Source organism: Pristis pectinata, chromosome 8 (assembly GCF_009764475.1).
Source record: "Pristis pectinata isolate sPriPec2 chromosome 8, sPriPec2.1.pri, whole genome shotgun sequence".
Lineage (NCBI taxonomy): Eukaryota > Metazoa > Chordata > Chondrichthyes > Rhinopristiformes > Pristidae > Pristis > Pristis pectinata.
In genome coordinates, this window is record NC_067412.1 from 27685865 (window position 1) to 27702908 (window position 17044).

General features: G+C 40.3%; 1 protein-coding gene across 5 annotated transcripts in view; it reads right to left on the reverse strand.

Moving 5' to 3' along the window:
- Positions 1-17044, reverse strand: part of tnrc18 (trinucleotide repeat containing 18) — a 148482-nt gene that overhangs the window by 34256 nt on the left and 97182 nt on the right. For 4 of the 5 annotated variants that reach the window (XM_052020834.1, XM_052020833.1, XM_052020831.1 and 1 more), the window contains 5 exons: positions 16579-16707; positions 15953-16127; positions 13307-13682; positions 10905-11210; positions 6475-6678 (listed from right to left, as the gene is read on the reverse strand). In XM_052020834.1, the coding sequence (XP_051876794.1) occupies positions 6475-6678; positions 10905-11210; positions 13307-13682; positions 15953-16127; positions 16579-16707 (1190 nt within the window). The remainder of the gene's footprint in view (positions 1-6474; positions 6679-10904; positions 11211-13306; positions 13683-15952; positions 16128-16578; positions 16708-17044) is intronic. The other variant, XM_052020832.1, reaches the window with a different exon arrangement.

The window sequence follows — 17044 nt, forward strand, 5'->3', positions numbered from 1 at the left end:
TGATACATGTGGTTGGATCCACCAGTTTCTTATTCAGCTCATTTACACAAGCATTGTACCAGCCAGAAGAATTTATGGCATTTGTTGATAGATTTTGGAGCCTTTCTTCCTCCACTCAATATATCCTCTGCGTTTCAAGTCACGTGTCATTTTGTACAGGAGCCTTGAAGTGCCGTCAGATGTTTTATTCACATAAATTCTGTTTCATTTTTAGTAGCCCCCAAAACTGGAAAATTCTAACATTCAAAAATTAAACTATTTTAGACGGGTTCCTGAGTCAGATAAGGGACAATGCAGGAAGCACTCCGCTTGGTGACAGGTCTGTCAGCAATGCAGGTTGGGGCATTCTTTGTGCCCTACTGTATCAACATCATTTGAACGTCCCTTTGAATACGAAAACACTGACACTACTTATTCCCAATCTGGAAATATGTTGGTGGGAAATCAGTTTCTGCAGAGGACGTTTTGAGAAAGTCACCTCCGTATGAAGTCTGTCTTACTTCAGTGGAGCGTAAAACAAATGAGATCTGAAACAGGCACCAATCTGAAATTGTCTTGATCAGGGCTGAGTATCACTGCAGTTGTTAAAGTGACATTACAACTGAAGATTGACCTTGAGGAACAAGGTGACTTCTGAATCAATTAAACAGCATAATCCATCTGGTCTCCAACATCTACATAGAGGGGATTTTAGACCAAATATCTCAAAATATAGAACTGAAGAAACATCCCTTCAGTTTATTTTTGTTACTTGACTTGAAGGAACCTTTGTTCTTGGTCATACTTACCTTCATTAAAGTAGCCTCTATGGATATTTGACCTTGCTAGAGTAGAAAGGCCATAAATAACAGCTTCCTACCAGCTCTTTGGGCACTCACAAGTGAAGGTCAAGGTCAATTAATTAATCAAACCCATTGCACAAAAGGCTGGTAGATTTACGTGCTGAACTATTATCCCACAATGAAACTCCATGGATAAACAAACGTTCCATTGGCCTTTTATTTTTTGACATGTTCCGGCATTTCATTAGAATAAAACAACAAGGAATCCTTGGAAGCTAAGATTTTTAAAATATGGCTAGACTCACGGGGATATTAGAACCATGGAACACTACAGCACAGAAAAACAGGCCATTCGGCCCTTCTAGTCTGTGCCGAAACGTTATTCGGCTAGTCCCCTTTACCTGTACCCAGTCCATAGCCCTCCAGACCTCTCCCATCCATGTATCTATCCAATTTATTCTTAAAACTCAAGAGTAAGCCCGCATTTACTACATCAGATGGCAGCCCGTTCCATACTCCCACCACTCTTTGAGTGAAGAAGTTCCCCCCAGTGTTCCCCCTAAACCTTTCCCCTTTCACCCTCTCGTACTTATCTCTCTGAATCTAGGTGGAAAGAGCTTACTCACATTAACTCTGTCTATAACCCTCATAATTTTGTAAACCTCTATCAAATTTCCCCTCATTCTTCTGCAATCCAAGGAATAAAGTCCTAACCTGTTCAATCTTTTCCTGTAACTCAACTCCTGAAGACCCGGCAACATTCTAGTAAATCTCTTCTGCACTCTTTCAATCTTACAAATATCCTTCCTATAGTTAGGTGACCAGAACTGCACACAATACTCCAAATTTGGCCTCACCAATGTCTTATAAAACCTCACCATAACATCCCAACTCCTATACTCAATACTTTGATTTATGGATGCCAAGATGCCAAAAGCCTTCTTTACAACCCTGTCTACCTGCGACGCCACTTTCAGGGAATTATGTATCTGACCTCCCAGATCCTTTTGTTTCTCTGCACTCCTCAGTGCCCTACCATTTACCGTGTATGTCCTACCTTGATGTGTCCTTCCAAAAACATTGTTCTGTATTTAAAACAAGTGCTAAGCTTGCACAGCACAAGGAACCTGCAGCTGTTTCTCCCAGTGCCACTGCTGGCCAATTTGCTGTCGCGCTCCATGTACAATACTGCACATTAAACTCCTGTTAACAGTCCAAGGCTGTGCAGTTAAGCAACTGACTGTGTGTTAATTGACCTCACAGTTCCAGCTCTTAAATGGGACCTGACCACCAAGGCACAGCACTCCCAGAGTCACTGAGAGAATTTGAACTGAGCTGGCAAAAGTGGATCCTCATGAGGCAATGGAGTGAGATTCGAAGGTTCAGTGACACTGATCTCAACATTCAGGTGGAAGAGAGGGACGTACTACACACAAGTGTCAGTGGACCACTGTAGTAAGGCACCATCGGGAAATAGTAGCTGGGGAAATAAGTGGGAATGAATCCCAGCAGATATGGGAGCAGTGTAAAAAGAAATTCATGACTAGATTAGTCTGGTAAAGATTTGTGCTGTAACTTTCAAATTCCACCTATAAAACCCAGCATTGTGATACACTCACTACTACTGCAACATCCACATATCTTGGAGCTGGTGTATGCATTCAAATGTAGATGGAGATGTTCCACCATGGACGTCATCCTGTGACCAGGCGTGGAGAGCCAATTTTCATTCTAACTTTAAGAATAAAATTGTCAGAAATTGTCACCTTTCCCCTCAAACAGGTGGGAGACACTTCCAGGCTCAAAGTCTGACAAGGTTTGATGATTGGCTCCCAGAAATAATGGCCTGTATACCATGGAGGCCATAACCAAGGTAGGTTCTAACAGCTGAAGTTATGCAAGCAGTTGATCTTCCCTTTCTGATGCATCCTCCCCACAATGGACAGTACAGTCTGTCTCTGTCCACATCCATGTCCACTGATCACTCCTCTTACTAGTACCCTGTCCTTACCATCCCCATGTCCATTTGCCTTTGTCAAGAGTTTCCATGTGGTCAACCACATTGCCATCCTCCACTGTCCTGAGGAAGAAGGTAAGCCAGGAAGAGGAGGATGATGATGCTCATCACTGTCTTTCTCCTCAAGAGAGCACCATGTCAGACCCTGGCATTGCATTGAACAGGAGAGAACAGGCACTCCATCTCCAGTCTCTCACAGAACTTTCAGTAGAGCCAGGAACTCATCCAGGCAAGTTGGGAAGTGGGGGGCACTTCCATTGTCAGCAAAGACAGAGGTGAAGACCGTCAGAGCTTGTTGATACGAGCCAGGTGCAGATCTGTTATCATGGATCATGCATGGATTAAGGCAGCCTGACTGCACCCATAGAGGTAATACTCTGCAGAAGTATCACAAGAGGAAACCACAAGGATAGATAGTTCATGTTATCATTTTGGAATCTGTAAGTTTCTGTTGCCTTCAAATGCTATTTGTTTTTCTTCATTACAACTTCTGTCACTATGAATTCCAGGCTATCAGCTTTAATGGACAGCACTGTGAAGGAATGCTAGTGACCTCTGTAGGGTGGAACACAGCATGATCTTTTAAAGCAGAAATACAACAGATACTGAAAATCTGAAAAAAACATAGAAAATGCTGGAAACATTTGACCTACTGTGTACTTGCATGGTAATATTATCACCGTGTACGTCAACTTTTTCTCTATACTTAATGTTTGTGTTTGACCTTGGTTGCAAAGGGATAGTTTGGTTGCTACATGTCTAAATCAGCATAATGATCCAGATGATTCCCCTTGCACACCTGCAGAAGGAAACATCAGCAGAGATGTCTTCTGTTGGCACAAGTAAGCTGGTTACAAAGTGGAAGGAAATAACTTTAATGTGACAACTGCGTCACCAGGAGAACATCCTCTGGCATCTCACGCGAAGACATGACAGATTACTCCTGCATTAAAAATGTTATAGTTGCAGGTTTTTCTAGAGCATGGGGACAGTCAGTGCAGCATGGAGGAAACATTAATGACACATGGGCTGTTTGGCCATATCATTGACGTCATCACCACTCAGCAGAGCTTGAGCATCACTTGGTAAGATAGTCTATAGGCAATCGTTGATCATGTGGCACACTAGACCGCAAAGGCATTTGTTGTTAACCCAAAGGCCCTATTAGCATAGATATGAGGTACAGTAACCCATCACAGGTCCAGATGGCTTCAAAAGTGTGATTTCACGTTGTTGCCAGATACAATCTAATGATCTGATTGTTAGTTTGATGATGATGTGGTGACCATTCAACATGACATTGAGTAAGACGAAGTTACAGGTTTTGGAAAGGATGGAGCATAAAGGACATAATGAGGAAACCAAAAAGCTACTGTTTGGAGTACCTCCCAGTTCACTGGCAACGTTGAGTCCCCATAGTAACAGATGCAGGACAGCAAAGTTACAGAAGACTGAATGGGAGTGACATATGGCTATCACAAGCTGCACTGTACCAGGCAGTTTGGCATCTATTAGAAAACAATGTACTTTATGGGCTCGTACAAGGGCTGATTTACACAATGTGAGGGCAGACAGATAGAGACTACAGCCAATGGAGCTCCAAGTGAAGCCCAAAAAATTGGCAAGGAAATTGTTCCATGTTTAGCTTATTAATCCAGTTTTAGGTCTGCTCAATGGTAACTCCAAGCTAAACAGCCTGCTTTCTGATTTTGAGAGGGTGACTGTTTAGGGTGACAGAGACATAGTGTAAAGGTGGGTGTCAGCATTATGGAGATTGTAAACATCTGAAAAGACTCTCTCCAATGTTTGAGAAACCATATCCACCAGGATTCTGACATTAATTTCCAGTTAGTTCCATACTCTTAAGTCACAACTTGGAGTCTTGAGAGGTGCAGACACGACCATTTCCAAAGTCTCTTGATACAGTTTTTGTTCAGTTTGAAAAGGAGTGGCAATACCACTAATCCCTGGAAGAGGCCCCTGTAGAAATCTACTGAGCTTCCCAGAAGTAGCTTTTGTTTCTGTGACTCCACTCCTGTGACCCCTGCAGCCTCAAGTGAAACACTGACTCCCCAGCAGAGTTAGCAGGGGTTGACGACCCATGAAAAAAGCACAGCTGCTTCCTTTGGCTGGCCCATGCAGGACAATATTAGGGGAGTAGGTTCAGAAGGAGTGTGTTGCGTTGGTGTTATCCACACATGCTTGTGTACTACAGTGCAATACATGCATGGAACTGCCAGCTACAATGTCTTGTGCTCGAGAGCACTGCCTCGAACAATGGAATTTTTAGACTATGTTCTTTGCAAGGGGCCATGCCAATCAAAGATCTCGCTCTGGATTAGATCTGGTTATATTATGCTAATCGAAATACAGATTGGAATTATAACTAGAACCTACTTTGCCTTGCACCATCATCACTTTAGACATTTAATTCTCCTGCCTATCATCTCTAGTCCTTTCTTCCCCTCCTCCATTCTCTGCATTTTAATAACTTATTTAATCTCTAACTGATGAAAAGTCATTGATCTGAAATGTTAACACTTCATCCTCCACAGAAACTGCCTCACTCACAAAATGACAAGGAATGATGCTGTGCTATTGAAAATAGACTTAACCCAAAGCAGAACAACACTGCATCCATTTCTGGGCACCTTAGCATCCTATGAGAATTTCAACCTCTGACATTTCAGTGGGATCTTTGTTAACACTAGAATTCTTTTCCTGATGTATAACTGCCCCCAAATGATGTCAACAATATAATCTAACACCCAAAATTTGTCTCCAATGTTATTTTCAACCCTACTGATTTGATAAATAACTGTTCTTATCTACTGTCGGAACAACCAGGATTTTACTGTGTTCCCTGAAATTGAACTATTTGAAGGGGCACAAACTGCATTCTTTGTCTTCAGTGAGACTGGTGACTTTCTGCAACCTCAAATGCAGACTCACAAACTGCTTTATTCAGAGATGTCAGGGCCACAATCTCTCTCAGCCTCCTTTTAAGGATTATTCCAGGTTGCTGCCAGTGTTCTATGTCACAACTCACAGTTTGTTGCTCACTGTTGCATTCAGGTCATTCAAGCTTTATACTCAGGGATAGCTCATCTACTTCACCTTCAGCCCACAGGCAGAATGGACACAGGGGATTTGATGCATCCCCATCGTGCAGACATTGATTGTACTCAATGGTATTATTCTCTATGGAAGCCTCCCTGGGAGTGCCTGGCTGTAGTCCAAGTGGCCCTCCTCAGCTCCCCTGAATGAAGAGCATGCCTCCTCCTGGCTCTAACCTCAGATCTCCTAGGAGCATTCTTGCACTCCCATCCTCATCACATTATCCAATCCTTAAGTAGAAACACTCCCCAGTAGCTTGAAGAGTGCTGCTTGCATTTGCTGAGGTCACAATTGATAATCTATATGCCAGCATTTGCAAAATTCCATGATAGATCAATAGAACTGTGCATACTAAAAATGACACAGTGCAGTGTTACTCAGGGAAACTTGATAACAAATTTCTGGGAACCTTACAACTGAAGATCATCACCTTTATAGAATCATTACAAACAACATTAGGGTGACATACAATGCTGTTTTAATGCAAGTAAACCGTAATAGAGCAATGTTTATGTCTTATACTCACCCATTGCTTTGCAGTAAAAGAGATTTACTTACCCATTAAACTTTGCCTTTCTTCTTTCTTTTTAGCTTTTTGCTTTGCCTCCAGCTGTACAATGGATAATGGTGGCGTCATTATCGGGCTTGGCATGGCACTAGCTGCGAACCTGGCTAGTAAGCCAAGGCCACTCTCATCCAGGACAGGCGAGGAAAGACCATCACTGCAGTCATTCCTATAATCCTCTTCTTCAGAGGTGTAATCTACATTGAAAAAAGTGGGAAGTTACTAGCAGTAAAACAATGAACAATAGAGAGTGGGTTGAAAGTACTGGAGAATGAATCCTATTTGTGGTTTGAGTCTCTTTGTCATCAGTTATGCATCCTTCTTAAGACTGGAGTAGAAATGTTAAAGTACGGACAATTAGACTAAAATTCTTCAGATTTTTGTTATTAAAGAGTAAAACATCCTAATTCCCCATCCAACCCACTCTATGTATGTGATATTTGTACTTAAACATGAATAGTGTATTGACACTTTAAGGTAAAGGCAAGTATAACTATTAAGGATGCTGAGCGGGTGAAAGATTATCCATTCCTCAGTCATAAGCGATACAAACTGGTGATTAGAATGGACAGTTACCTTTCTACCTCAGGAATTCCCATTCATGGAACCACATTAAAATTCATTTGCCTACATGGACCAACATTCTCCACTCCTCCAACCCACATTTCCGACATACAAATTTCACAGTACATAAATATAAAACAGATAAGAAATTAAATAACTTTGTGTGAAGGAATTCCATAATGCAAATCTTATTTAGTCCTTTGACTGTTGGTAGCTATCAGATGGGCACCTTTTAGTCCAAGGATTAAATTTACAGATGTGTTTTACATTCATCTACCATTTCACAGAGACATCAACATTTTCTTTTCTTTGACTTACATTCTATGCATTTTTAAAAAATATTTGCACCACTCGATGAAATTTTACTGGTTAACAGCAATTTTTGGTGGTTTTGCTTTGAAATGTTACAGAAAGTTTAGACCTACTAAACAGTGCAAGATTGGTTAGGGAAAAGTAAAGTTAAGAAAGCCGACTGTTAGCAGCACCTTTATTATTTCAGGAGATATCGAGCAGCGTAAGTATGTTAAGCAAAGAAAGCTTTCTTCTGAGCATGTAGTTCTCAGAAAAACACATCACAGCTTATTGGTAAAAGCAAGCAAGCCTACTGCGCACAAAGGAGGCTGTGTGTAGGCAGACTTCGAACAGTTTTGGGTCTTTTGTTGTCATGGTAACAATTTATATATTTTATCACAACAATATCTTTAATTGCAACAGCAAGAGGGATATTTGCTTCCCCAAAACATTAAAATTTAAATATGCTTGTATAGGTACAACTTAGTAAACAAAAAAAATGACAAGTCAGAGTTCATAGGTCACATGAAAAAAAGTGGTTTTCCTACCTACATAACAAAGTGCAAGCTTCTGCTGCCATGGAAAGTGACCCCACTGCGTGGTGTCTGCCCTACTCCCAGCCAATCACTTTGCTTCTTAGTGCAGCACGAGAGCAATGCAAGATACCGATAGACATTCAAGCATCATGGATAGGGGGTCAAAGGTGAAGGGGTGTCAAGCAGCTGCAAGGAGAAAGCGAGCAATCTAGAAAAGCCAGTTATTGTTTTAGTACTGACATTAGGGGACAGCCATAAAGAACCCTATTACCCAAATATCCCTTAAGGCAATTAGTAACATATTTTGCCCTTTAATAACAATACCAGGCAACCCTTCTCTGACCTTTTGTAGGCAACATTTCAAAAATTTCAAGAAAGCAACTTCACTATCAATGTACCATTGCCAATTATATGAAAACCCAGTGATCCTACTCCTCTCTTGCTTGTGCTGATGAGTTTACAAACATCTTGCTGCATTCAAGCAGAATATGTTAAACTCTAAATCCGTTATGGCCACATTGCTTGATCTCACAGCCCTGAATAAATCCACATGCACATATGGTGGGCTGTTTTCCTCAGACAGACCAGCAGAAATGATCAATTCATTGCCACAGCAAGGACACTGTCTAGTACAGAGTCTATTGATTTGGCTGGTTGTTGTAAGATGTGTTAATGCAACCAGGCATTAATGGATTTTGGCACAGTGTCAGGAGTAGGAATGAAGGAAGACCACTGGATTATTTACAACTGGCATTGCTTCCTTTGTGAAGGTTCAAGAATAGTTCACATCCCAAATATGTTAAAAAATGAATACCCAAAGATTTAGGCTCAGTGAACCTCAGCCATTCTCACAGAACTGTATCATCCAGGAGTAGACAATTTTGTTCAAATGGATGAGCAAAAGATTTAGATTTGATTTGCTTCTTTAAGGAGTATTCTTGTCTTTATTTAATATTCCATTATTTCCAGTTCATTTTGATCTGAATCTAGTCCTGATTTTAGTTCAGAGTGATATTCTGGGTACTGTTATGACGAACACTTAACTAAAAATAATTTGCCCTTTCCTACTACCTTAAACTAGCATTACAAATCGTAACCTTTTGCTCAGCCAAGTTCAAGTGTCTAGCCAACACTGTTGACCACTGCCATTTAAAAAAAAGACAAAATGGCTTCCGGCAATGGGTTCTAGCCTTCTGAAGATTTCATGTGGTTGCTTGCTGTTATGTCTCCACCTAGTCCTAATGCAAGTCCAGTTCTGTGAATTCGGGTATTTGCAGCAACCATGTTGATACAAAAGATGCACCTTGCTCAACAAAATACCCTCCTGTTCCCATTCAATTGGATTTGCCTCATTACACAGAAGGGACTTGCCTCTGAAAACAAAAAAAATGATTCAACAAACTCAGTGTATAAATGAGTTGGAATATCTGCACTCTGGAACAGAATAGAGGCGCAAAATACTGATACAAAGTGGGCAGTGATTAATTTAGATTCACCATTTTTATAAAAAAAAGGGCATTCGCCCCCCCCAATCTCCCTTGGAATGATACTATTTAAACAACAGAGCTTTAAGATATTAATACAGTTTACACATTTATTTCTTTAAATTATCATGTACAGAATTTTTTTGTTCAAAAAAAACAGTACACATAAACTTTCAACCTCTCCAAGCTTATCAGGGGATAAGGTGAATATCAGGCAACTGCTTTCAAACTGTGACATAATTTTACAACTGGTGTGACAGTTGTCTCAAAGTACATCATCGGCCCAACAAAAGAATCAAACTGTCAAATTAAAAAAAATCTATAAGGTCCCATCTTAAGTTAAAAAGTTACATCTTTTTCAGTTTAACTTAAATTTAACATGATTACAGAACTGCTGTTAAATGGCCTTTTATTGTACTGGAAAACCAGTCTGCTACACCAAAGCTTTGAGAATATCTGGGAAACGAGCTCATGAAAGCCCAGTGTCTCTTGGTACTCAGTTACAAAGGACAATGACAATTTAAAACTGGGAATACAGGGATGTACAGTTACTCTGCATATTTAACATATTCTGGCAACATTATACTACACTCAGGCTGTTCGATCCAATGTATACTGAACATAACCAATGATTAAAATTCCACCATGTCACTATTGACTTGAAACTTTCTAAATCCTTCAAATTGGTTAAATATATTAATTAGATCTTTCATAGGGTTTCAACAAATGACATGCTAATAATTGTTCCTATATATGAGTCCCCACCCAATGCTACATAATATTCTGGTTTCCATTGGGGGCGTTTGCTGAGTGCTTCAGTAAATGCAGATGCAGCCTTATTTAATCAGCCCAAGCAGAAAATGCCAATCAACTCCAGAGGAGAATATTCAAGCTCTGATGCTTCCGCATACATCTTTCATTTTGTGGCTTTGGGAAAAGTTTGAACCGATAAAACAGAAAATGAAGAAACAAAAAAAAAGGAATATTGAAATTATTGGATATTCAAGGATGTATTAGAAACTAGAGGAGGCGATACCAGCAAGCTTCTAAGAAATAAAGACAAAGAAAACCAACATTGCTGCATTTCCTACAAACAGCCTGACATGAAAGGGATATCTGAATAATAGAGTGTTCTATTGCAAGTGGGAATGAAGTGAAATGCCCTTTCATCTATTAGAAGGAGACTATATTTAAAAAAAATTAAAAGCAGATGCAAAGCAAGAGAGACAAAGCACGCTCATTTAGTTAAAAAAGAAATTAACATGTTTAATTAAGCTTCAGCACCAAATTGCAGTACAAACATTGGGAAAACACACACACGCACACAAAGTATTCAATTTACAATTCCAGTGGTTCATTGCAGCCTCTCAAGAGGCCAATGCCAAGGAAAAAAAGGACTTAGGAATTAGCCTATTAGATACAGGCTCCAAAAGAGCCAATATTTAATACATCACAGTTAGAAAAGGGCAGCCTACACTGCCAAATTCCAGATGGTCACTACTTTGCACCATCATTTTCTTTCAACACCTGAGGTTTACTTCTATTAACCTTGATTGAATGAGTCCTCCGAACTGTCAGTGAAGGAGGATCCAGCCTCAGCTTCCTCCAGCAGCAAGGCAAAGTGCTTCAGTTTTTTCTTGTCTGTCGCTCGCTGCGATCGCACAGTCCCGGTGGCAGAAGCAAGTCTTTTGGCCTGCTTTGTGCCCAGTGAAGCCTTGCTTTTCTTTGATATTATGCCATAGAGAGCAGGTGCCTTCTGCTTGGAGCCCGATCGCTCAGACATACTTGAGGTGGACTGCAGTGGCCATTCATTCTTTCCCAACTCCTCCTCATCCTCATCCTCTGTGTCAGTATCTGCAGTGGTAAAGGTAGCACTCAGTGTCACCACTTACAGCCTCAGCATACCACAGTATTGTGAAAGAAACATAAATGGTAAGTGACCAGGTTTCCTTAAGTTGCCAAATGCCTGACAATGGGGTTGCAGTGGATAAGATGCCAATGTTCACTATCTAATGAAAAGTCATTGTCTATAATTTGTTGCCTCAATTTTTAAATTCTCAAGCTTGCATTCAAATCTCTCCCTGGCCTCATCCTTCCCAACCTCTGAAACCTCCTCCATCCCTATTACAATCTGCACTGTTATGCTCAAACATTCCTCCCAAAGCTCTCCACGCCTGCTCCTTGTAGGGTACCTTAAAATCCATCTGTTTCACCAAGCTTTTAATCATAAGTGTTTATATTTCCTTTTGTGGCTTGGAGTTCAATTTTGTTTGTTAATATGTTGGGTAAATTGTTTGGGATATTCTGTTTTGAGAAATTTGCAATATAAATGCAACTTGTTGTAATGATGGGCAAGAGATAAGATTAGTAGAATGAATATATTACGATTATTTTTATATGTGCAGTGTAGCTCTGTAAAACTAATCTTGTTTGCTAATACATGGAAGAAAGAATTATATTCAATGCTATTCAAGCAGGTTTTTTTTCCCAGTTAAACCTTCCAATTAGTTTGGACCAATGAAAACCAATAAAACTAATGGGTAATTCACATTTTTTTCCTGTTTGTTTATGCTCCTCTCCAAGTGCAAGTTCATTTCAGAGTAAGGCTCTGATAGTATCATTCTTCCAATAAATCTATCACAAAAATAGCATTCTTCCTCTGTCAACCTGGAAAGTGAGTCTGGCTAAGACCATCCACCGTGGCATGCATCACAATTGCACCCATTCCTGTCCTCACTGTAATGTCCATACACACATAGTTCCTGTTCAGGTCACTAGGGAGAGGCTAGAAGTGGAAGCAGGGATTGATTTGCCCTTTCCTCCTCAGCACAGGGAGACTGAAGCCAACTGTTAGCCTCTCTCCTGCCCCTACAGGCAAGGGACAGGAGGATATCAAGCCTGCCAGCTTGTCTTGCACACTGACCAACACATTTATTTCACAAAAATCACCAGGTCAGAAAGTTCTGCTAAAAATGACAACGATCAGCAATCTAGTGATGACTATTATCTTATTATGTTGTCGCGTTGAGATCGCTGCAAGTAACAGCACAAGTAGATGGACATAATATTCAAGACATCCAAATGCAGTAGCCAAACATTATTAGGATCATTCACAAGATTTGAGCTAATTGCATTGGCTTTTTAAGTTTTAATATCAGTCATTGGACAGCAAAGATTTAAAAAAAACTCCAGTGATTACTCAGACCCACAGAACAAAGTGATCATAGACACTGGCAATGCATTATCTGCTCAGACACAAAGAATGACACAAGCAGCACCCTATGCTTGGGGTGGATTTTCAACTTGCCGATCAGCTGATAGAGAAGCCAATCAACTTTTCGTTCACAAGGATTTCAGAGGAAATGAAAATCATCTAGTCCTTTAAAAGCTGTCTGGTCTGCAACAGTAACTCAACAGCTGGTGCAGCGAGTCTCAAATTGATCCAAGGTTAAAACAGAGTAGGGTAGTTGAGTTGGAAGCTACTTTCTACATCTGGGCAGAATCATACCAAACCTTGGAATGTTAATACTGGCTGCAAAACGGGAAAGTATTTCATTCCCAGTGCTGGCATCCATTAACTTGAAAATTAAACACACACAGAATCACCAAAACCAAATCAGCAATATAATTATTTTAAGGAACTTCCAAAGGCAGTGTCAGTTTCACAGGATGCATTTTGCACTATAAGGCACTCATGATCTAACCTCAGCTGAGACTCTTAAACACAGACTAGTAGGAAGCGAGACTGAGGTCTTCACCTAAATGTGCAGGGTACTTTTTTATACATCAGGGAGGCTTTGAATTTTTTGACTCTGCATTTCCACATGCAGTAATCAAATCTCTTTTTGGATAATAACAGATTTCATTTTGGATCCTTCTAACGTAGGGATAATGTAGGGCATAGAAATCCAAGAAATATACTTCAAGTAATTGGGAAAAATGGAACTTACTGTAGGAGTAACTGCTGACCTCAGATCTCGCTGGAGAATGGGATGCCTTCAGCCTACCCTTGATCTTTGAACTTGACTCCAACTTCCTGCCTTTGGCTGCCATTTTGTTTTTATTTTCTTTGGAAGAGAGCATGCTTGGTGAGCCACCAATGCTTTTATGCAATGTCTTCCTTCCATCCTTTCCCAAAAAGTCTTCATGAGATGCCAAGTGCCTACAGCTGTCTGTCGTGCTGCATTTCTGTTTCCCTGTCGAGCCATCTGCAAACTTAAAGGGTGACTTTAATTTAGTTAGCGAGAGGGTTTGATGCAGCTTGGTTGCCAGTTGATCCTGTTCACTGACCTTCCTCTTCTTCTTGAACTTAATCTGGCCGTGACTCTGTTGGGTTTAAAGTAACAGGAGATCAAAAGTTAATTGATTTCAACATAACTGGCATCCTCAGTAACAGTAGGAGCAAAAAGGTACACTGGAGGAGAACAGGAGGTTGGATTGTCATTCCTACATAATCACTTTGTGGCTGGTGACAATGGAACACCACTCAATGTTCTTGCAAATGACTGGGTTTTGACCTTCTGTGCATTATCATTACTAGTTCTGAGTTTCAAATCTCAGCTGTTTCCTTAATTAGAAAGCTGGGATTGCTCTTCTTAGAACAGAGAATATTGAGGAGATATTTAACAGTGATGTTCTGCATATTAGGGATTTTGTGGAGAGAAAACTTTGATTTCTTCAATATGTTTCAAAGGAATATACAAAGAGATCCAAAACTTACAATGGCTAATGTTTGATGACAGGGTATGTAAAGTCTGATCAAAATATTCTAGAGTCTTCAATAATTTAGATGTGTGGTTATCGATGGATTTAAATTTCCACAGCATTCTCTTCTTTTAGCACTTGGGATCAAAGAGACACACTCTGCACTTGCTAAAAGCTTTGCTCCTGTTGCAATTAAATACCAACTAAGTTAAGGTCAATGGCTTGGCTCAGTTGTCTACACTTCACTCTCTATCAGTTGTTGAAGATACAAATCCAGCCTCACAAACTATAATATGTAACCTAAACTGACATTCCATTACAGCATTGAAGGGGTGCTGCAATGTCAAATGAGACAGTAAATTGAGGTTCTTTCTGTATTCATAAGGAGGTGGAAAAACGACAGTGTAGTAATAATTAAGGAAAGGTAAGTTAGCTTTCTCAGTGATCTCATGACACAATCCTGGCTGACATATTTTGTTTAAACAACCTCATTAAAATACATATCATGTCATTTATTTCATTGTTTTTGTGGAACCTGAGCACGAAGGCTGCTGAATCTCCTACATCAGAACAGTGACTGCACAAAAGGACATCACTGGCTAAAAAGCCCTTTATAGGATATCCTGAGATCTTCGAAGATGCAATGTACACGCAACTTCTTTCCTCATTCAAGAAGTGGGATGTGAAGGTTGTCATTTTTCCTTTGTCACAATTGTGAGATATTCTTATTGGTATTTGGCATTGGCTGGCATAGTGTGCTAGTGTTCATGAAAGAGAGAGAATGTGCTCTTTTTTCACTTGTATATTTATCATCTTTCATAGGATACCTCTTCTGATAGCCAGCAGTCAGAAATTGCATCACATTTCCTTTGAAAACTGCTGATACTTTTTAAAATTTTTCGGAAGAGCACCGAATAATAAAAACATTGCTGAAACATTCTTTCTGTTTGCTATTGGCTGACAAGTCAGAAATGTCAGCTTCAAACTTGCGCTCAGGATTTTCTTATAGGTAACGAAATGAGAAATGATTTCCAAACTACAAACAGTAAGCAGAGGAACTGTGTCAGAGGGAATTTTCATACCTGGAGGAATCTCCTCTCTGCAAACAACATTAGAAAATGAAAATTTTATCAAATTGATTCTTCTGATATAAGCAACCTGACCAATAGCTGCCTTCCAATATGAGAAATACATGCAGGACAATGATAAGGATATGAAGGTAACCATCATTAAAATCTATAACCTCAAATGAGCTATGATATCTGTGCAATCATTTCATTGCTACACGCTGTTTATTTTAAATATTCATCGGTTAGGAGCAGCTCCAAGACAATTTAGGTGTAATATTAACATGGCATTGTGGTGCAAATGACTTTGAAAGTAGAGAATATCACGCGAGTTGTATAATGGGCAACCAATTAGATGACTATTTTAGACCATTGTATAAAGTAAACACAAGTCTATTTGAATTGTAATTTTCTTGACAAAGTTCACCTCATTCAAGCAATGAATAGGAATAATGAATTATGATAAGACCAGTATGTCAACAGGCACAACTTCATACAACATCTTTTCATGGACCCCCATCCCTGATAAGATATTCTTTTAAAAATGGTATTTCTAAAAATGGACGGTTGCAAAAGTGTCTCTGTTTCTTTCCAGACTGCATTCACACCACACACTTCCGTCAAGTCATAATCAAATTAATTGAAGAGTAACTTCAATGACTTTATCATTTCAGAAGTGCTGTTAGCCAAATTGGCTGAACAAAAGGCTGGGATTACTGAACTATTATTGTAAAAAATGGGACACCAAATGAGGCAATAGCTTAACAATGGACCATCAGGTCATCAAAGGACATTCCTGAAGCAGCCTCGCTTCCCATGACTCACCTCATGTGAAAAGCTTGAAGATGCGTCCTGCTCATCCCACATTCGGTTCCTCCTTTTTACTTTCACACTCACACTTTCTGTCTCATCCTCTTCATCCTGGTTCACAGTCCTTGCTTTCTTTTTGGCCCCATCGCCCATCTCCAACTCATCTGACAGCAAGAAACCCTTGCCATGCCTGGTAATCGAAAGGCAGGGGTCAATGCCAGGCCGAGCGGAGACCATCAGGGGGTGAGAAAGAAAAACCTTCCAGAACGGGCACACCATTTAATAACAGGAAGAAACGAAACACGGCTGTGCAGAGAAGGGCGACCTGGTGCCGGCTGGTCCTGAATTCCCTAAGACTCATATTCCGGTAGAGTGCTGGCTTTTTATTTGCTTCCCTGACTTGCTTCTCTGCCCCCACCCCACCAGCCCTCTACCACACCAGAATGATTAGGATTTTTTTTCCAGGAGGTAGTTAGATAGGTGGAAGTGGTTAGGTGTTGGTTGCTGATGCTTTTAGTGGGGGCCAAGTGGATTATATTGCCAGACTACTCAGGCCATTTGGCACTCATTGACTGTTCAGGCAACAATGGCCAATTCGCAGCTAACCAATAATGAACCATTTCTCTCACGCATTAACTTACTTCCCACTCTTGCTGTCACTTCTCCCTCTATCAACATGCGGTGATGGAGCACTTGAGCCATGCTTTCTCTTTCGCGGCCTTCCAGGTCCTCTCCGCGATAAACTCCTACTTTTCTCATCCCGTTTTTCTCTACGGAGATACAATATGGATTATTTTGAATGTGACTTAGTAACTAAGCTGTTTGTAGAGGCAAACTATTACTAAGCCTAGTATTAATTTAGCGAATGAATTGACCCCTACCCCCACTTTACATCACATTACCGACCGGTCCTGTCTCGAAACTTTTCCCGGTTCAAGTTGTCTAGGCTACTGTTATTTTGATACTATTAATTTAGATGTTAATTATTGTTGCTGGAAAGATGGTTTAAGCTGGGAGTATGCCTTTTATTGTTGCTTGACTGTCAGTGTGGTAGCTGTCTTTATTGTGATAGAATCTCTGCAGGCAATGGGAGATTCTCAGGGTTTC